This window comes from Mobula hypostoma, chromosome 12 (assembly GCF_963921235.1).
Source record: "Mobula hypostoma chromosome 12, sMobHyp1.1, whole genome shotgun sequence".
Taxonomy (NCBI): Eukaryota; Metazoa; Chordata; class Chondrichthyes; order Myliobatiformes; family Myliobatidae; genus Mobula; species Mobula hypostoma.
In genome coordinates this window covers 4,702,216-4,723,995 of record NC_086108.1, presented here as the reverse complement: position 1 = coordinate 4,723,995, position 21,780 = coordinate 4,702,216, and the positions used below count along the sequence as shown (strand labels likewise).

At 44.7% G+C, this 21,780-nt stretch overlaps 1 protein-coding gene across 16 annotated transcripts in view; it reads left to right on the top strand.

Moving 5' to 3' along the window:
* The window catches only part of sipa1l3 (signal-induced proliferation-associated 1 like 3), a 415,438-nt gene that overhangs the window by 318,710 nt on the left and 74,948 nt on the right, over positions 1–21,780 (top strand). For 15 of the 16 annotated variants that reach the window (XM_063063512.1, XM_063063522.1, XM_063063516.1 and 12 more), the window contains one exon: positions 15,227–15,357. In XM_063063512.1, coding sequence (XP_062919582.1) covers positions 15,227–15,357 — 131 coding nt within the window. The remainder of the gene's footprint in view (positions 1–15,226; positions 15,358–21,780) is intronic. The other variant, XM_063063524.1, reaches the window with a different exon arrangement.

The following is a 21,780-nucleotide window of genomic DNA, read 5'->3' as shown; positions in this document are numbered from 1 at the left end:
TTGTTCATAGTCATCGTTAGGAAAGGTCAGGTGATGCAAATTTCAAAGCTTTATAAATACTCTGACTCCCCAAACCTTGTCCCAACAATCAGCAGCCATGGGCTCCTCAAAGCAGCTGCCTAGCACTCTGAAAATTAAAATAAATGATGCCCACAAAGCAGGAGAAGGCTGTAAGATGATAGAAAAGTGTTTTCAGGTAGCCATTTCCTCAATTCGTAATGTAATTAAGAAATGGCAGTTAACAGGAATGGTGGAGGTCAAGTTAAGGTCTGGAAGACCAAGAAAACTTTCCGAGAGAACTGCTCATAGGATTGCTAGAAAGACAAAACAAAACCCCCGTTTGACTGCAAAAGACATTCAGGAAGATTTAGCAGACTCTGGAGTGGTGTGCACTGTTCTACTGTGCAGCAACACCTGCACAAATATGACCTTCATGGAAGAGTCATCAGAAGAAAACCTTTCCTGCGTCCTCACCACAAAATTCAGCATCAAGTTTGCAAAGGAACATCTAAACAAGCCTGATGCATTTTGGAAACAAGTCCTGTGGACTGATGAAGTTAAAATAGAACTTTCTGGCCACAATGAGCAAAGGTATGTTTGGAGAAAAAAGGGTGCAGAATTTCATGAAAAGAACACCTCTCCAACTGTTAAGCACGGGGGTGGATCGATCATGCTTTGGGCTTGTGTTGCAGTCAGTGGCACAAGGAACATTTCAATGGTAGAGGGAAGAAAGAATTCAATTAAATACCAGCAAGTTCTGGAAGCAAACATCACACCGTCTGTTTAAAGAAAAAAGCTGAAGATGAAAAGAGGGATAATGATCCTAAACACACCTCAAAATCCACAATGGACTACCTCAAGAGGCACAAGCTGAAGGTTTTGTCATGGCCCTCACAGTCCCCCGACCGCAACATAATCGAGAATATATGGATAGACCTCAAAAGAGCAGTGCATGCAAGACAGCCCAAGAATCTCACAGAACTAGAAGCCTTTTGCAAGGAAGAATGGGCAAAAATCCTCCAAACAAGAATTGAAAGACTCTTAACTGGGTACAAAAAGCATTTACAAACTGTGATACTTGCCAAAGAGGGTGTAACTAAGTACTGACCATGCAGGGTGCCCAAACTTTTGCTTCAGGCCCTTTTCCTTTGTTATTATTTTGAAACTGTAAAAGATGGAAATAAAAAAGTAATTTTGCTTAAAATAGTAAAGAAATGTGTCATCTTTAACTTTATGCCTTCTGGAAATCAGTTCATCTTTTACTGGCTTAGCTATTCACAGTAACAGAGATTTTGTCCAGGGTGCCCAAACTTTTGCTTGCCTCTGTAGTCACAGGTGGCCACAGATTTCCCAGTTAATAGTTCGAGGGGAAATTAATTGGAAGTTTGATGCAAAAGGCCAATATTTTCTGATATTTAGTGATTATCATGTCCCAGTGGCTGGCGATTCAGATTTGGATTCATTTATTTATCATATGTATATTGACTGGCTATGTCACGGCCTGGTATGGAAACACCAACGCCCTTGAATAGAAAGTCCCAACAAAAATTAGGAGATACAGCCCAACACATAATGAGTAAAGCCCGCCCCAACATTGAACACATCTACGTGAAACACTATCACAAGAAAGCAGTATCCATCACCAGGGACCCTCACCACCCAGGACATGCTCTGGATCTGCTGCCATCAGGAAGGAGGTACAGGAGCTTCAGGACCCACTGGATTCAGGAATAGTTGCTCCCCCTCAACCATCAGGTTCTTGAACCAAAGAGGATAACTTCACTCAACTTCATTTGCCACATCATTGAAATGTTCCCACAGTCTATGGACTCACCTTCAAGGGCTCTTCATCTCATGTTCTTGATATTTATTGCTTATTTATTTATTATTATTATTTTGGCTTTTTGTTTTTGGATGCCCTAGTTGGTGCAGTCTTTCATTGAGTCTATTATGGTTATTATTCCATTATGGGTTTATTTAACATACCTACAAGAAAACAAATTCTGGGTTGTGTATAGTGACATATATGGACTTTGATAATAAGTTTACTTTGAACATGTTGGTTGTCTGTCAATTCTGACAATGATGTTTGTCTGTGCAGCTCATCATTCGTGTGTTCTCAGGTAGCTTTGCAGTCCGATTGTAGAAAGGCATGAGTGTTGACAGTGAGGACAGGTAAACTGTCCAGCCGCTGTTGGAGCAACTGGTGTGGCCATTTTTCTCCTCTCTTGAGCAGCGACCAGATCTGCATGTGTCTGTTGAAGTTGTTGGAGGCTTGTCTGTTGGACCAGGGCACGCTACCCAGTCTGGTTTGTTGGAGGCTTGTCTGTCGGACCAGGGCACATATCCAGTCTGGTTTGTTGGAGGCTTGTCTGTTGGACCAGGGCACGCATCCAGTCTGGCCCTGAGCTCTCCACTCAAGCTGCCTAGGTGCAGTGTCTGCATGCACCAGGTTGGCCTTCACACAGTCCTTGAACCTCTTACGAGGTCGCCCCCATCTCTTCTTCCTTGCGACACTTCTCCATATTGCAATTGTTTGGGTATTCTGGAACATGCCCTGTCCAGTGAGGCTGGCTTGCAGGATCATTGCTTCCATGCTTGTGCTCGTTGGTGACGCGGTCCTGCCAGTGGACGTCCAGGATTGCTCTCAGACTACGTGGATGGAAGTCTTCCAGCCTTCTGTATACGGACCAGGTTTCACAGCCATATAATAGACTGCTAATGGCGACCGCTTTGTACACCTTGAGTTTCGTGGCTTTTCAGATGTTATGCTGGTTCAATAAATGCATGCACACAAGTTCCTGAAGGATTGACTGGCCTTGCAAATCCTACTACTGATTTCTTCGTCGAGGGAGCCATCACTATAAATAACATTTCCGAGGTATTTGAATTCCTCCACTGTTCTAAGCTGTATACCTTTGATGCAGGTGGATGGGGCTGGGGTCAGTAGACATTGGTCCGGGTTAGAACAGGACTTCAGTCCTTTGTAGGCTGATGGTGAGGCCAAAGAGACAAGTGACTTCTGCAAACCTATCGACAAGCAGCTGAAGATCAGCTCCCATGTAGGCCATGAGGGTACAGTGATCAGCATATCTGGCTTCTCGAATGAAATTGCTAAGTGTTTTTGTACGGGCCCTCAAGTCCATCCTGTACTTAGGTATATCGGATGTTGTACAATGCCGAATGCGTGGTGTCGTACGCGCGTGAGGAACAAATTAAACAGCAGAGGTGCCAGTACACTTTTGCATCATGCCACTTAAAATGGAGAATGGCATCAAAGTCTCCCCATTTGACAGAACAAGGCCACTGATGTCATTGTGGAAGACGCGGACGAGATTGCTGAATCTGCACAAGCACCCAAGTTTTGACAGCATTCACCATAGGAGCTCCCTGTGGACCATATCAAAGGCTTTGGTTAGGTCTATGAAGATGGCACGTAGTTGCGAATTCTGTTCAGTACACTGCTGTTGAATCTGACAGATGGTGAAACCGTGTCGATAGTACATGGGCAAAAGCCACACTGTGCCTCAAGATGGTTCGCCTCTGATATGTTGGCAATCAAGCAGTTGAGGACAATTTTCCCCGTGACAGACAGGAGAGATATACCCTGGTCGTTGCCGCAGTGAGCCCTGCCACCTTTGCCCCTGAACAGTGGAACTATTGTGGCATCCCTGAAGACCTCAGGCGTGCCTTCTTCCGCTTATGTGCTTGTCAGGATGTCATGGAACACTGTGAGTGCTAGTGAGCCTGCTGACTTAAAGAGCTCATTAGGAATTCCATCCCTCCCAGGGGCCTTACCAGACTTTGTCTGAGAAATGGCCTTCCTGACTTCATCCAGGGTAGGAAGGAGATCAAGAGTGTTGATAGCAGACATCTGGGTGATCTGATTAAGCACGGTTCAATCAACATGTTGAGAAGGCTACTGAAGTGTTCTCTCCATCTCTCATTAATGTTAATTCTCGCCCTGTGCAGCATTTTACCAGCTGCCAATAAGAGGGGTGTGTGATTCGGTTTGTGCAGTCCATAGACTGCTTCAATGGTCCTGATAAACATCTTTCAGTTTTTTGTGTCAGCGTAGCACTGAACAACTTCTGCTTTTCTCTCCCGCGATGCATCCTGCATTCTGCGTAGTGCACTCTATGCTTGTCTCTGGAGATGCTTAAACTGATCACGTTTTGAAACAGGACAAGTCATTCTGCCATGCAATAAATGCTTTCTGCTTTGCTTGCAAGATCTTTGTGATGCTTTCATCATTTTCATCAAACCAGTCTTGGTGGTTCTGCTTCTGGACCTGAGAAAAGATGTAGCCAACTCTGTACCAGGGCTTTATAGTCCTTGCGTTTCTGTGCGGGGTTTCCAAATGAGGGGGCCGTGTAGCATCAATTTCTCATCCAGATTGTCCACAAATTGTTCCTGGTGCCAGGGGTGGTCAGCTTCCCGATATCGAATGACTGTCAACACGAGGAATTCTGCAGATGCTGGAAATTCAAGCAACACACATCAAAGTTGCTGGTGAACGCAGCAGGCTAGGCAGCATCTCTAGGAAGAGGTACAGTCGACGTTTCAGGCCGAGACCCTTCGTCAGGACTAACTGAAGAAAGAGCTAGTAAGAGATTTAAAAGTGGGAGGAGGAGATCCAGAATGATAGGAGAAGGCAGGAGGGGGAGGGATGGAGCCAAGAGCTGGACAGGTGATTGGCAAAAGGGATATGAGAGGATCATGGGACAGGAGGCCTAGGGAGAAGGAAAAGGAGGAGGGGGGGAACCCAGAGGATGGGCAAGGAGTATAGTCAGAGGAACAGAGGGAGAAAAAGGAGAGAGAGAGAAAGAATGTGTGTATATAAATAAATAACGGATGGGGTATGAGGGGGAGGTGGGGCATTAGCGGAAGTTAGAGAAGTCAGTGTTCATGCCATCAGGTTGGAGGCTACCCAGACGGAATATAGGGTGTTGTTCCTCCAACCTGAGTGTGGCTTCATCTCTACAGTAGAGGAGGCCGTGGATAGACATGTCAGAATGGGAATGGGATGTGGAATTAAAATGTGTGGCCACTGGGAGATCCTGCTTTCTCTGGCGGACAGAGCGTAGGTGTTCAGCAAGGCGATCTCCCAGTCTGCGTCGGGTCTCGCCAATATATAAAAGGCCACATCAGGAGCACCGGACGCATCTATCACCCCAGCTGACTCACAGGTGAAGTGTCGCCTCACCTGGAAGGACTGTTTGGGGCCCTGAATGGTGGTAAGGGAGGAAGTGTAAGGGGATGTGTAGCACTTGTTCCGCTTACAAGGATAAGTGCCAGGAGGGAGATCAGTGGGGAGGAATGGGGGGGACGAATGGACAAGGGAGTCGCGTAGGGAGTGATCCTTGCGGAAAGCAGAGAGAGGTGGGGAGGGAAAGATGTGCTTAGTGGTGGGATCCCGTTGGAGGTGGCGGAAGCTACAGAGAATAATATGTTGGACCCGGAGGCTGGTGGGATGGTAGGTGAGGACCAGGGGAACCCTATTCCTAGTGGGGTGGCGGGAGGATGGAGTGAGAGCAGGTGTGCACGAAATGGGGGAGATGCGTTTGAGAGCAGAGTTGATGGTGGAGGAAGGGAAGCCCCTTTCTTTAAAAAAAGAGGACATCTCCCTCATCCTGGAATGAAAAGCCTCATCCTGAGAGCAGATGCGGCGGAGACGGAGGAATTGCGAGAAGGGGATGGCATTTTTGCAAGAGACGGTGAGAAGAGGAATAGTCCAGATAGCTGTGAGAGTCAGTAGGCTTATAGTAGACATCAGTAGATAAGCTGTCTCTAGAGACAGAGACAGAAAGATCTAGAAAGTGGAGGGAGGTGTCGGAAATGGACCAGGTAAACTTGAGGGCAGGGTGAAATTTGGAGGCAAAGTTAATAAAGTCAACAAGCTCAGCATGCGTGCAGGAAGCAGCGCCAATGCAGTCGTCGATGTAGCGAAAGAAAAGTGGGGGACAGATATCAGAATAGGTACGGAACATAGATTGTTCCACAAAGCCAACAAAAAGGCAGGCATAGCTCGGATCCATGAGGGTGCCCATAGCTACACCTTTAGTTTGGAGGAGCCAAAGGAGAAATTATTAAGAGTAAGGACTAGTTTCGCTAGACGGAGCAGAGTGGTGGTAGAGGGGAACTGACTGGCCTTTGGCTTCTTGCGATGTTTCAGAGCAATGCGTATTGTAAGAATCGATCTAACCAGCTGATGGTCAGTTCAGTACTCTCCTCCGCATATCGCTGTGGTCATCCTGAAGTCACCAGCGTCCCACCTCCGAGTGATGAGAAAATTTATCAGGTGCCACTCTATGGATCTCAGCTGCTTCCGTGTTGTCCTGTACTTGTCAGCTTGCCTGAACAGGGTGTTGGGGATAGTCGGATCATTTACAGCACAGAGGCTCAACAGCCGCAGACTGGTACTGTCCATTTTGCTATCACCAGGCAGACCTAACTCCCCTTTCCAGTTTCTGAAATCTTTGCTAACCCTCATGTTAAAGTTGCCAAGCAGAAGCAGCTTATCTCCTGGAGGTGCTGATTTCACAATTTGATCAAATTGTTAGCAGTTCTCCTTGACCTCATCACTGTAGGTCATAGTGGACGTGACGAGATGGGTTGAGAGAAAATCGAAGTTTCATTAGTTGCTCGCTCACTAATCCAGGTTGGTAAAATCAGCAGCTATGGTATGCTGGCCAGTTGGCTTGGGGCAAGCAATTTTTGAGACACCTTTTCTAGTCGCTTGCCCCATTTGTGGGTGAGCTGTGCTGACCTTGAATAAGGCTGCTCAGTCACCTGGGATGCACCAAGTTACTCCGTTGCCTCAGGATCAGAGTCAGACAACCAAAGTACCCAGGCTGCATGCTTACGACTGCCAGTGATTACCTCCACTTGGAATTAAACTCCAAATTCCGTTGCCCCAAGTTGTAATGGCATCACGCTAACCACGATACCATGGTGCCCCACTTCCTTCATCTTACGGTTTTCTTAAAAAATCTTAGACTGTTTTTTATAGATGTAGAGATTACATCTCTACCCAAGGAGGTGTAAGGCGCTCTTTCCCTCCACTAGGCTGCAGATCACCCTTGGGCAAGGTGTAGCACCTGCTTAGCCCCCAGTCAGGGTCACAAGAAGCCATGGGAGCAGGTGGTGGGTGGTGGTATGAGCAGCCGGTACACATCACAAGTCTTGGTTATGTGACCACTGGCGCCAGGTGGACAATATCTGAACAGTATTGATAATGGCCTGGGGGTGGGGGTGTTATCTGTCTTGTAAAGACACTGCCCAGAAGAAGGCAATGGCAAACTACTTCTGTAGAAAAATCTGCCTTGAACAATCATGATTTAAGACCATGGTCTCTTGCACCGTACGACATGGTGTGTAATGGTGATGCTGACCTGTCAGAAGTACCAAGCTGACTCTGCAACCCATCTGATGACTTTGGACATGGGCACCAAGAATGAAGACCAAATTTTTAGATTAACTGAAATTGTTCAAACAGATTTGAGGTCTTGTTTATTATCTTCAGGATGTCACTGTAATACCTTTCCCAAGAACTTCGCCAGACAGCTTGACCTATCATTTAAAGTTGACATCCAAGACACATCCACTGTCTGCCTGGTCCAGCTCTATATCTCCATCTGTAGGGACCAGCCAGTCAGATCACCCATCACTGGATCAGCACTGTGCTAATCAGAATCAGGTTTATTACCACAGACATTTGTTGAGAAAATTGTTGCTTCACAGGAGCAGTAAATCGCAAGATATAAGGATTACTAAAAATTACGAAGTACAAAAGTCGAATATTGACTTTTCAGAAATGTTATGGCAAAAAGGAAATCAGCTGCATTGTGTGGGGGCCTTCAGTCTCCTACATCACCTCTCTGATGGTAGTAACACGAAGTAGGCACATCCTGGGTGGCGCATGTGATGGATGCCACCTTCTTGAGGCATTGCTTTTTGAAGGTGTTCTCAGTGGCGGAGAACGCTCTGCCCATGATGGAGCGAGCTGAGTTTGCAACCCTCTCGATCTACTGGACAGCAAATTCTTTTCAGAAGTGTTGTTTCCTCAGAATTTTTTGTGGTTGTGATAGAACTGCTCAAAGGTGGACAAGATAGAAAACTTTTTAGCTTGTATCGTGGGCAACATTTTAAAAAACATAGGTGATTTTAACAAAATGGTTCGTGATTAAAAAAACTTCGTGGCGATTTTCATGATCAGCAGCCCAAAATCTGTAAGGTACACCCAAAGGCATTCAGGAAACAAACTCTTTGTTGTCTAGTGATCTCTGTAGCTCTGGGACTAACTGCTTGATGCAGCTGCTGTGATAGTGACTCTTTCATTCTTCTGTGGCTTTTCATTTGTACTACCTCATTGTACCGATGTGATGAAATGATCGGTATGGACGATTCAAGGTGGTTCAGTGTCAATTCCAGTACACAAGTGAAAAGGAGAACAAAATAATTGTTTCTCCGGATCTGATGGAGCACAAAAAAAAGGCACAAAAGTTAAATCATCATCATCATTACATGCCGTATTCTATGACGTGGGTGATCATGGTCTTTCCATCATCATGATCATTTTTGACAAATTTTTCTACAGAAGTGGTCTGCCTTCTTCTGGGCAGTGTCTTTACAAGATGGGTGACCCCAGCCATTATCAATACTCTTCAAAGATTGTTTGCCTGGCGTTAGTGGTCGCATAACCAGGACTTGTGATCTGCACCGGCTGCTCATACGACCATCCACCACCTGCTCCCATGGCTTCATGTGACCCTGATCAGGGGGCTAAGCGGGTGCTGCACCTCACCCAAGGGTGACCTGCAAGCTAGCGGAGGGAAGGTGCGCCTTACACCTCCTTTGGTAGAGACGTATTTCTATCCCGTCACCCTCAAATAGATAAAGAACACAATAATAATAAACAATATAAGTAAATAAGATGACTTATATGCATAGATTGATTTTATGTCCATAAGGTGACACTAGGCACAGGAGTGTCAGTAGAGTTGCAAGAAAATGTTTATGAACTCTTTGCAATTACTTGGTTTTCTGCATTAATTCCTTGTATAGCGTTGTCTGATCTGAGTTCCTCTAGCATTTTGTGTGTGTTGCTTTGGATTTGCAGCATCTGCAGATTTTCTCATTCTTTTGTACCTTGCAGTGATATAGCTAATCTGAGACTAACTGCTTAATACTGCTGCTGTGGTAATGACTTGTTCGTTCTCCTTCGTACGATCTATTATGTTTGTTCTTAATAAAGACAAACTTGCACAAGTTTATGTTGGAACATTTTATTGCTGAGCTGCTGCTCAACCCTGTGCTCACACAGCCCAGTCACCATCTGCTTCCAGGTGAACCCCTCACATCTTCCCCCTTGAAAGAAAAACAAATACAATAGAATGTCCTCATAAAACTTCAAGGAACAACAGTCCTTTCCAACAAAGATATCTACATTCTGTAGTCAGCCTTTTTTCTCTCTTTTTTAAATTTTCAAGTGTTCAACATTTCAACTTCAATTATGATGTCCCTTATCCACTCATCAACTTTCAATCATTCTCTGAGGTGGTTTAATGGTCCTTTTTGGTCTGCCATTTGTTTCCACAGGTGTATTGTGTGCATTTGCTGCATTAATATTTGTGTCTTTCTGACACCATTTTATGTTCTTAATAAAGACAAATTTGGTGTGGGTTTACTTGAGAACATTCTAGTACTGAACTTCAGCTCAATCCCATGTGTGCACAACCTGGTCACCATTGTTCCAGGTGAACCCCTTGCACTGGCCACTGGAAAGTGAATTGCTTTATTATGCACACATAACATAAGATTTGGCCAGATTTGGGAACAGCTTCTTTCCAACTGTGATAAGACTGCTGAATGGATCCTGACCCAGATCTGGGCGTACTCTCCAAATATCCGGACCTGCCTCTGGGTTTTTTTGCACTACCTTACTTTCCCTTTTCTATTTTCTATTTATGATTTATAATTTAAATTTTTACTATTTACTATCGATTTGTACTCCAGGGAGCGCAAAGCGCAGAATTAAATATCGCTGTGATGATTGTACACTCTAGTATCAATTGTTTGGCGACAATAAAGTAAAGTAAAGTAAATAATAACATACTACCCCAGTGCACTAATGTGGTGAAATAATTTGTGCAGATGGCATGCAAAACAGTTTCTCACTCTACCTCAGCAAATGCGACAATAATAAACCACACCAACTTTCTGTGAAGTTAACACTGGAGACTACAGGTGCATTACTCCAGATTCCAGCGTCTACAGCTCCATTAAGGTGACTGACCTGTTCCTGCTTCATAAGCTCTTCACATAAGCCACCATCCAGCATAACTCAGAACGGGCTCCAGACAAGGATTATTGCTCTCTTGTTACAAATAATCTAGAGCCCATCTAGTCTGTTCCAAACTTCAATGTACACTTGGAACATAGCCCTCCAAGCCCCTCCCATCCATGTACTCTTCAAACTTCTCTTAAATGTTGAAATCAAACCCACATCCAACACTTCCACTGGCAGCCCGTTCCACACTCTCACCACCCTCTGAGTGAAGAAGTTCCCCTTAAATAGTTCATCTTTCACTCTTAATCTATAACTGTGGTCTCACCAAATCTCAGTGGAATAAGCCTGCCTGCATTTACCCTATCTATATTCCACACTTGCACCACCCTCTGAGTGAGTTCCCCTGAGGTTCCCCTCAACTTTCACCCTTAACCCCTCTAACATCCAATTTCTGAATGGACTTTGAAAATTTTCAATGACATATGCTGCTGATTCTGATTCTGTCCTCTAGTTCTGGTCTTTCCAAACCTCAGTGGAAAAGTCCTGTTTGGATTTACCCTATCTATATTCCTCATATTTGCTCGATCCACACTCACACCACCCTCTAAATGAAGATATTCTTCATGTTCCCCTTAAATATTTCACTTTTCATCCCTAACCTATGACCTCTAGTTTTAGCCTCACCTAACCTGAGGGGAAAAGTCCCGCATGCATACACCTTGCCTATACCCCCCTCATAATTTTGTAGACCTCTATCAAGTCAGCCCTCAAACTCCTACACTCAGGCAATGAAGTACCTTTCCTTGTAATTCAGCTCCTCAAGGTCTTTGTCATCTTTAAAGACGAGGTGGTGCTGTGTGACAATCAATACTGTAACATCTATGTCACCTTCTCTAAATAATAGGTGAGATAAAATGTCCGTCAGCAGAATGCACTCCTTCCAGTTGCATTTTATAACCAGATTGCTTGCATTCCAATCATTCTGCATTCCATTAAATTTTTCCGCATTATAAGCACGTCACAAATATCGTAAGCACAAGAGATTCTGCAGATGCTGGAAATCCAGACTGGCACACACAAAATGCTGGGAGATCTCAGCAGATCAGGCAGCATCCATGGAGGAGAATATCCGGCTGACATTTCTAGCCAAGAACCTTAATCAAGCTATATGAAGGATCTCCACCCGAAACATCAGCTGCTTCTTCCCTTCCACAGATGCTGTCTGATCTGCTGAGTTCCTCCAACATTTGGTGTGTGTTACACTAGATTTCCAACAGTTTGAGGATAAAAGCGAAGCCTTTTAGGACCGAGATTAGGAAAAACTTCTTCACACAGAGAGTGGTGAATCTGTGGAATTCTCTGCCACAGGAAACAGTTGAGGCCGGTTCATTGGCTATATTTAAGAGGGAGTTAGATATGGCCCTTGTGGCTACGGGGATCAGGGGGTATGGAGGGAAGGCTGGGGCGGGGTTCTGAGTTGGATGATCAGCCATGATCATAATAAATGGCGGTGCAGGCTCGAAGGGCCGAATGGCCTACTCCTGCACCTATTTTCTATGTTTCTATGTTTCTCTATACAAGCTTATTCTTTGGGTAAGGCTATTTTGAACTTGATCTACGTTTTGAAATGTAAATGGCTCCAGAAACACTACAGCGTTGTCGTAAGTTCAACTTCTAATGGGACTCTTCAACCCTCAACTTATGGGTAAACAGGAATGTATTGTACGATATATTTTATGATATCCCCACAATAAAGACAAATTTTTTGATGTACTGGGAGTCATGCATTCTTCTGAGGAAAAGGGCACAAAGGTATAATCACACACTCTCCCATTCGTTATCACTGGGCTAATGTGGCAGGAAAAAGACTGTTGTTTAATGCCGATTCAGTCAACTGGAACAAGGCCGGTTGGTGGGGAATAGAGGAAAGTTCAGCAACACTGTCACCGTGGAATGAGAGTGAACAGGACGGGCTGGTGGGGCACAGAGCGGAGCTCAGTGAAGTTGTGTCTCAGTGGAGGGAGAGTGGGACAGGACGGGGAGCTGTTGATTGGAGAAAGGGAAAGAAAAGAATTTGATATGTTACTCTTCACAGAAAACATGTGCTGAGCATCAAAGAATAGTTGACATGCCGTAACACCTCATTGGTAGCTTCCCTTCTTTAGACCCACATTCTTAAGCTCTGCTGTCTTTAGACAGATGTCAATCTCAGATGGTTATGAAGGAGAGTTTGAAGATGACTGTCCCTTTTAGGAGTTATAATTTACTACAAACATGGTACAGAAAATTCTGGAAATACCAGTTAGGCAGCACCTACGAAGAGGAAGGCAGTTAATGTTTCATATGAATAGACCTGCTCTGGTTAACTCTGACCTCTGCCTCTCTCCCTCCCGTCTCTGTTCCTCTCTCAACCCTCCCTCTCTTACCCCGTCTGCTCCCTCTCCCCTCCCCCATTCCCCCACTTCTTTTCTTTCTATCTCACTTCCTTCATCTCCTCCTAATCCCCCTCTCCATTCTCTCTCCCCTCCCCTTTCCCTGTCCCCTGTCTCCCCTCTCTCCCCCATTTTCCCTGCCCTCTATCTCCCCTCCTCCCCTCCCCCTCTACCCTCTCTCCCCCCTCTCACCCCTCTCACCCCTTTTCCTCCCTCTCTCCCCTTCCTCTCCCCCTCCCTCTCTCCCCTTCCTCTCCCCCTCCCTCTCTCCCCTTCCTCTCCCCCTCCCTCTCTGCCCTGTCTCCCCTCACCCCCTCTCTCCCCCTCCCTCTCCCCTTCCTCTCTCCCTCCTCTCCCCCTCCTTCTCCCCCTCTCTCTCCCCCTCCCTCTCCCTCCCTGAGCCGGCTGAGTATTTCCAGTATTTCCTACTTTTTGAAGTTTAATTTATCTGTGCTTTTTTGTTTCTATATTTATTGTTCCCAGTTCTGCAGCTGAGCAGCATTAATGTTGTTTGTACAGACAAAATCAGAGACTGGGATTATCTTCTGTATACAGTACATTGAATGTTTTACCAGTGCCGGAGAACCCCTGATATTTTGGTCTGTTTTCACTGTCCTGTGCTTTCTTCACATTCCTTCCTCCCCAAAAACCTGACCTGATTCCTCAGGCGGAATTTGCACTCAGAGGCTTAAACCAGCTGCAATCAATAATACCCTATTAGCTTCAACGGAGCAGTGGGACTTGTAAATGTTCAATCTATTCTAAATTATTCTTGCAGTAATCACCGAGCACCCTTAGATACTCCTGAGGAAAGTGGTCTTTAACCACCGTGGTCTTGCACTGTGCCCCAAGTTGGAGAGCTTTCACTCTGGCTCAGTCGTGTTGAGTGGTTTGCCAGGATGGAGGTTAAAAATCAACCATATTACTGTGGTCTATAGTTGGAGACGTGTCAGACTGGGTAATGATGGAGGTCTTAGTTCATTAGTGCATCAAAGTTCAAAGTGCATTTATTTTCAGAGTACATATACATCATCATATACAACCCTGAGATTCATTTTCCTGTGGGCATACTCAGCAAATCTATAGAATAGTAACTATCACAGGATCAATGAAAGATCAACCACAGTGCAGAAGATAACAAACTTTGTAAACGCAAATATAAGTAAATAGCAATAAATAACGAGAACATGAGATAATGAGATAAAGAGTCCTTAAAGTGAGATCATTGGTCGTGGGAACATCTCAATGGATGGGCAGGTGAGTGTAGTTATCCTCTTTTATTCAACAACCTGGTTGTTGAGGGGTAGTAACTGTTCTTGAACCTGGTGGTGAGAGTCCTGAGGCTCCTGTACCTTCTTCCTGATGGCAGCAGTGAGGAAAGAGCATGGCCTGGGTGGTGGGGGATCTCTGATGATGGAATCTGCTTTATTATGACAGCATTTTATGTAGATGTGCTCAATGGTTGGGAGGGCTTTATTCGTGATGTACTGGGCAGTATCCATTACTTTTTGTAAGATTTTCTGTTCAAAGGCATTCGTGTTTCCATACCAGGCCATGATGCAGCCTGTCAATATACTCTCCACCACACATCTATAGAAATTTGTCAAAATTTTAGATGTCACACCATTTTCCGCAGATCTCTGAGGAAGCAGAGGTTCTGCTATACTTTCTTCACAATTGCACTTGTGTGCTGGGTCCAGGACAGGTCCTCTGAACTAATAACACTGAGGAATTTAAAGTTGCTCATTCTCTCCACCTCGGATCCACTGATGAAGAACGGCTCATGGACCTCTGGTTTCCCTCTCCCGAAGATGAGTTTGTAAAGGCAGTCCTCAATCACCATTACTGAAGTTGTTCAGTTAGCTGAATTTAAGTTCTCTCATTGTCGTAGCAACTTGTGTTGTTGGATATTAGTGGATTACTGTTTCAGTCATATTGTGGTACCATCATCATTATTGTGTCGTATGTTGTCAGAGATCATGGGTGACAAGTGGAGATACGTCTCTACCAATGGAGGTGTAAGGCGCTCCTTCCCTCCGCTAGCCTGCAGGTCACCCTTGGGCATGGTGCAGCACCTGCTCAGTGTTCCTCCCCCATGACCAGGGCCACATGAAGCCACGGGAACAGGCGGTGGATGTCATATGAGCAGCCGGTGCAGGTCACAAGTCCTGGTTATGTGACCACTGACACCAGGCAGACAATCTCTGAAGAATATTGATAATGTGATATGCAGTGGTGCATATCACAAGTCCTGATTATGTGACTACTGAACCCAAGCAGATGATCTCTGAAGAATATTGATAATGGCCAGGGAGGGTGGTTTGGGGGGGGGGGGGCGTGACACCCATCTTGTAATGCCAAGAAAAATGCAATAACAAACCACTTCTGTAGAAAAAATTGCCAAGAACAATCCTGGAACCATAACCTCTAGAATAGGTTATAAGTTAAAACTTGGGGTGCAAAATTTCTTTGGTTCCTGGAGTAAGTTTCCTTATTTCCCCAGCAGGTGTGGAGGAGGCCAACGCCCTTTACCACTCTACGAGCATCACAGCCGGGATGACATGACATCAAGTGGTGAATCTTCATCTGGAGGGTTAACCAGCCAGGAGAGCACCATCGAGAGAAATAAGAACGGTAATGGTTTTTGAGCCTGACAAGATTCGGTATTCTCAACATTCGGTATTCAGCCAGGCTAATTGCTTCAAGGAATGTTAGGAGCAGGAGTTGGACATGTGCTCCATCAAGCCTGCTTGGCCATTTACTAAAATCATGGCTGGTTTCAAAGGTTTCAAAGTACATTGAATATCAGAGTAGACAGTATATACAGTGTACAACCTGAAATTCATCCACCTCACAGACATCCACAAAACAAAGAAAGCCCACAGAACGAGAAACATCGGAGGCCTGAAGCCCACCACACTTCGCACCAGCAGCAACATCGACGCCCTCCAACTCACACCAGCAAAAGCATCAAACCCCTCCCCTAACTCACACCAGCAAAAGCATCGACACCCCCCCCCCAACTCACAAAGAGTCCATTGATCCAGGATCCATCAAACTATAGTCCACAAACCCACACTTCAGTATCTCAGACAGATGCCATCTACCTGCTTTTTCCCCTTAATTCCCTGCTTTGCAAAAACCTTTCTTAAGTATTTTGTAGCCTGGGGAAAAGTACACACTCAGGACAGCAAATGCTTTTTCGGGTTTTAATTCCTTCATCTGTTTTAGATGTTTAAGTGCCAGAAGAGGGTCACGAAGCAAAACGAACGAATTTACAACCAGTTCTTGCCGTTACAATCTCAGTTTAACTTTCGATCCACGTCCTCATGTATGGACAGAATTGCGTATGCAGTATTAAAAAATAATAGAAGTAATATGGTACTAATACGGTAGTGGCAATTCTGAAGGGACACAATACAAACGACATTAGAATCCCACCCATGCTGCATCTTATACATAACAGTGAAAAATGTAAGCGAATACATCTCATCTAAGACGTACACACGTGCTGTACTTCTGAACAGAGACTAAACATTCACGCTACGCGGTTACATGCACAATCAGTCCCGAGGCAATAAAGTTAGACAAAAGGTACTTTGGCATAACTTTTACAAGGTATTACCTGGTAGTTAAATTACAGGAAGACTGATCTACTTGGATGGCAAGGAACTTTGTATAAGCCACGCAATCCAGCGTCGACACCTTTACTCGTGAAAATCTAAAGCATCCACATGTAAAACATGTCAAATTACCAATATTCTCGATCCGCCAACAAGCATAAACGAATTCACATGGATATCGTCAATTAATGCTCACCTTTCCTCACCATGCCCAGCCTCGGGAGGAACTCAATTCCAACGCCCCAACACGTCTTCAGCAGAAAACAAAATGGTCTCCCCACTATCCCGCGCGTGTGTAATAACATGACCATCTCCCTTAAAGGCACAGACAACTATTCTAGCATTACCTGGATGGATGCCCAAGTACACTTTTAACAATAATGAATAAGATCCGACGGTCACCCAGTTACAAGTATATTAGTTGAGGTCATCTCTACTGCTTCCTTTGGAGGGGAATTTAACAAATGCAGTATTTTCCGGGAAAGGAAATTCCTCCTCATCTCCAACCAAATTCTATTCCCCTATTCCCCTGATACCTGAGTCTATGTCCCTTATTTCTCTACAGTGTCTGGAATGTATCTGCCTCTACCACCACCCTTTGGCTGAATATTGCACGCCCCCACCACTCTCTGTGTAAATAAAAACATACTTCTGGCACCCTACCCCCATACCTTCCTCTAAACCAGGAATTTCCAACTTTTTTTTATGCCATGGACCCCTAACATTAACCGAGGGGTCTGTGGACCCCACGTTCGGAACCCCTGCTTTAAACAAAATTATACTCCTCTGTTGGCCTTTTCTTCCCTGGGGAAAAAGTCTCTGGCTATCCGCTTTATTGATACCTCTTGTACACCTTTCATCGTCCCTCGATCGACAGAGGAATGTCCCAGCCTGTCCTCTCTAATGCAGGCAGTATCCTGGTAAATCTCAGCTCTTTCTTCACCCATCCCTCCCCATCTTTATATGAGCCCTCTCCCCCTTTCCGTCCAGTTCAGGTGGACGATCTCGACTTGAAACACCAATTGTCCACTTCCCACCGTAGATTCTGACCTCTGAAGAGCACATGATGCATTGTGGGGATGCTTTGAGCTATGCAAGTCTGGAGTAGTGATACTTAGATGTTTTGTCAGCGTGACGAGAGATTCTGCAGATGCTGGGAATCCATACATAAAATGCTGGAGGAACCCAGCAGGTCAGACAGCATCTATGGAGAGGAATAAACAGTCTCAAGATGAGATCTTTCTATGGGATCCTCCTTGTGTTTCAATCTGGACACATAAGGGAATCTTCTGATACGTTAGTGAGACAAAAGAAGTCTTGATTTACTCAAGATATTCTGCAGATGCTGGAGATCGAGAGTAACACACACACACAAATTGCTGGAGGAACTCATCTATGGAGAGGAATAAACATTTAGTGTTTCAGGATGAGACCTTTCTTTGGGACCCTTCATCAGAGTCCAGATAAAGGATCTCAGCCCAAAAAGTTGACTGTTTATTCCTCTCAATAGATGCTGCCTGACCTGCTCATATCCTCCAGTGTTGTGTGTGTGTTTTGTCAGTGGTAGTGAGACTGGTTTAAGGAGCTACGATCCTACTGTTAGGTTATGATTTTTAATGAGTGCTGCAGTCACGTAGCAACCGACGTGAGTCGGCGTGGGAGTTTAGATTAGATTATGGGGATCCTCGGTCCTCGTTTATTGTCATTTAGAAATGCTTGCATTAAAAAATGATACAATGTTCCTCCAGTATGATATCACAGAAACACCAGACAGACCAAGACTAAAACTGACAAAAATCACATAATTATAACATATAGTTACAACAGTGCAAAGCAATACCGTAATTTGATAAGAGCAGACCATGGGCACGGTAAAAAAAAGTCTCAAAGTCCCGATAGCCCCATCATCTCACGCAGACAGTAGAAGGGAGAAACTCTCCCTGCCATGAGCTTCCAGCGCCACAAACTTGCCGATGCAGCATCCTGGAAGCACCCGACCACAGTCCGACTCTGAGTCCATCTGAAAACTTCGAGCCTCCGACATCGAGCACCAAACATCATCTCTGCTGAGCGCTTCAACCCTGCCCCGGCCGCCAAGCAACGGGCAAAGCTGAGGATTCGAGGCCTTCCCCTCTGGAGATTTCAGATCACACAGTTCGGAGTTCAGTTCCAGTGTCCTCTATCAGAAGTTCGTACATTCCCCCTTAGAATGTGTGGGTTTCCGCCGGATGCTCCAGTTTCCTCCCACAGTCCAAAGACATACTGGTTTGTAGGTTGATTGGTCATTGTAAATTGTCCTGTGGTTAGGCAGGGGTTAAATCCGAGGTTTCTGGCAGTGTGGCTTGAAGGCCCATTCTACACTCTACTTATATATAAATAGGTAAATAGATAAATTCTACTTTGACAAATATGATAGAACATCAATCAGTACAGCAGAGTACAGGCTCTTTGGCCCATCTTTACCTCGAAGATTATCTAACCCATTGTCATGAAACACATTCTCTACTCCAGACACCATCTGGAGTGGTCTCAACCCACAGGGAAAATATGTGAAGCTGGGTGAACAGGACAGTGCAAGTTCAAATTGCAGTGATCCAAGAATTTAGGAAAAAAATGTATCGGTACCAATTTGAAATACAGTGACAACTGTTGAGAGCCTGCAGAGCGAAGCTACCCTAAAAGACAGAGATGATGACACACTCTGCCTCAATTTTTTTCAATGTTCTTTCCAAGTTAGCAACCGCAAGGCAAGATCATGTCTAATCTGACCTTTCACTTCTTCTCACCTGCCTATTACTTTCTCCTGGGTCCCCTCCTCCTTCCCTTTTTCCTATGGTCCACTCTCCTCTCCTATCAGATTCTATCTTCTCCAGCCCGTGACCTTTCCCACCCACCTGGCTTCACTATCACTTATAGCTATGCTCCTTTCCCTCCTCCGACCTTCTTATTCCAGCGTCTTCTCCCCTTCTGTCCTAGTCCTGGAAAAGGGTCTTGGCCCAAAATATCGACTGTTCACTCTTTTCCGTAGATGCTGCCTGACCTGCTGAGATCCTCCAGCATTTTGCATGTGTGTGTTGCTTTGGATTTCCTGCATCTACAGACTTTTGTATGTTTGATCATGTCTAATTGTTCCGTTTATAGTATTAACCACTGCTGCTCCCCACAACTCTGCACAGTTTTTCCTTTAATAAACAATATAAGCCAGTTTGATGAAAGGAAGGATCTGTTTTGTACTCGATCGCGGCTTTTTTCCAAGCTTTAATAAAACAGTAACATCTGACTAGGACAGCTGTGTTTAAACTGTTAGTGACTGCAGCACATCAGGGCTCTCAGCAGGCTGATGTTATTGGCAGGGGCTAAATCAGACTCTGTGTGTGACTCTGTGTGTCTGTGCTGCTGATGGTTAGGATTTGTAACTTTTTTTCTCCTTTTCCTTTACCTAAAATCGAGAGATTTAAGTTTTCACATGAATCTGCTGGAACTCTGTGTGTGGCCTGTGTGTACATAAACATCTGGGCGATTTGCTTATGCTGGGGTAGGTGAAACGCTCTCAACCCTGAGCCAGCTGCAGAAATCCTTTTGTAAAGTAGCCTTAATCCCTTGATTTATATTTCCTCTGAAATTTGATTTTCTGTATATTACAGCTGTCCCTTGGCTTTCAGATTTGCTCTGCCTTCGTTCTCGTCAACTCCCCGTCCACCCAACTTTGCTTCAATTTTTCAGTTTAATATCAGAGAATATATACACCATACAACCTGAAATCTCACTGTTTGCAGACATACATGAAATAGGAAAAAACCCAAAGAATGAATAACAGGAAACGTTAGAACGCCAGAGCCCCCCTCTCCCCTCCCACGCATAAGCAGCAGCAAAGCATCAACTGAAAGCACTGATTCATCCTGGGTTAACGTTCCATAGTTTCAGCAGCCCTAGGCTCTTGCCATGTTGTTTTTGGTGTGTGATATTGAGATTCGTTTGTTGTAAGTACAGTCAAAACATACAGTGTTTTGCGTTCACATCTGACACCTAAAAAAGTTCAAAGTTCGAAGTAAAATTTATTGACAGAGTACTTACATGTCACTTCATACAACCCTGAGATTCTTTATCTGTGAGCATACTTATAGAGCAGTAACTGTAAACAGGATCAATGGACAACAAACTGCAAATCCTAATATAGATCAATAGCAATAAATGACAAGCATGAAGGAACAAGGTAAAGAGTCTATGACATGAGAACATTGGTTGTGTGAACACCAGAAGTACTATGAGTGTAGTTATCCCCTTTTGTTCAAGAGCCTGATGGTTGAGGGGTAGTAGCTGTTCCCAAACCTGGTGGTGTGAGTCCCGAGGCTCCCTGTACCTTTTACTTGATAGCAGCAGTGAGAAAAGAGCATGGCCTGGGTGGTGAGGATCTTTGATGATGGATGCTCCTTTCCTACGGCAACATTTTGTGTAGATGTGCTCAATGATAGGGAGGGTGTAGTGGGCTAAACCCACTACCTTTTGTAGGATTTTCACAGAAATTGGTGATCCCATACCAGGCTGTAATGCAGTTGGCCAGCACACTTCTGGTGCTGGAGGGGCTGCCCATGGGTGTTGCTACAGATTCCAGCGCTACAGTATTCAGAAGGACAAAACAAGTGTAGATCTAAGGCAGAGGTTGACAGACTCTTGATCAGTCAGAGCATGAGGGGATACAGGGAGAAGGCAGGAGACTGGAGCTGAGAGGGAAAATGGATCAGGATGATGGCGGAAATGGCATAATTCTGCTCCTATATTTTATGGTCTTAAGGTCTAAACAGTAACAACAACATAAAAAACCAAAACAACAACAATGCAAGCCCCTTTCCCTCTCTCCCACCCCATTTTTTATTTACAGACACACACACACCTCCAGTCCTTGGCCCCAGGCACTCAGACTCACAGAACTTAGTTGATAAAATTAAATCAGTCACAGAACTGTTAATTGATAAACTGAGCTATATTTCATTAGGAGTTCTGTAGAAGATTTCTACAGATCTACCATAGAGAGCATTTTAACTGGCTGCATTGCTGTCTGGTATGGAGGGAGGGGTTGGGTGCCTACTTCACTGAATTGAAATAATCTACAGATTTGTAAATTTAGTCAGCTCCATCATGGATGGACACTAGTTTCCATGGTATCCAGGACGTCTTCAAGGAGCGATGCCTCAAAAAGGCAGCAACCATCATTAAGGATCCCCATCACCCAGGACATGCTCTCTTCTCACTGTTACCATCAGGGAGGAGGTACAGAAGCCTGAAGACACACACTCAGTGATTCATAAACAGCTTCTTCCCCTCTGCCATCAGATTTCTGAATGGACATTGAACCCTTGAACACTACCTCACTAGTTTTTTATTTCTATTCTTGCACTACTTATTTAATTCAGCTATTTAATATATATTTTATTCT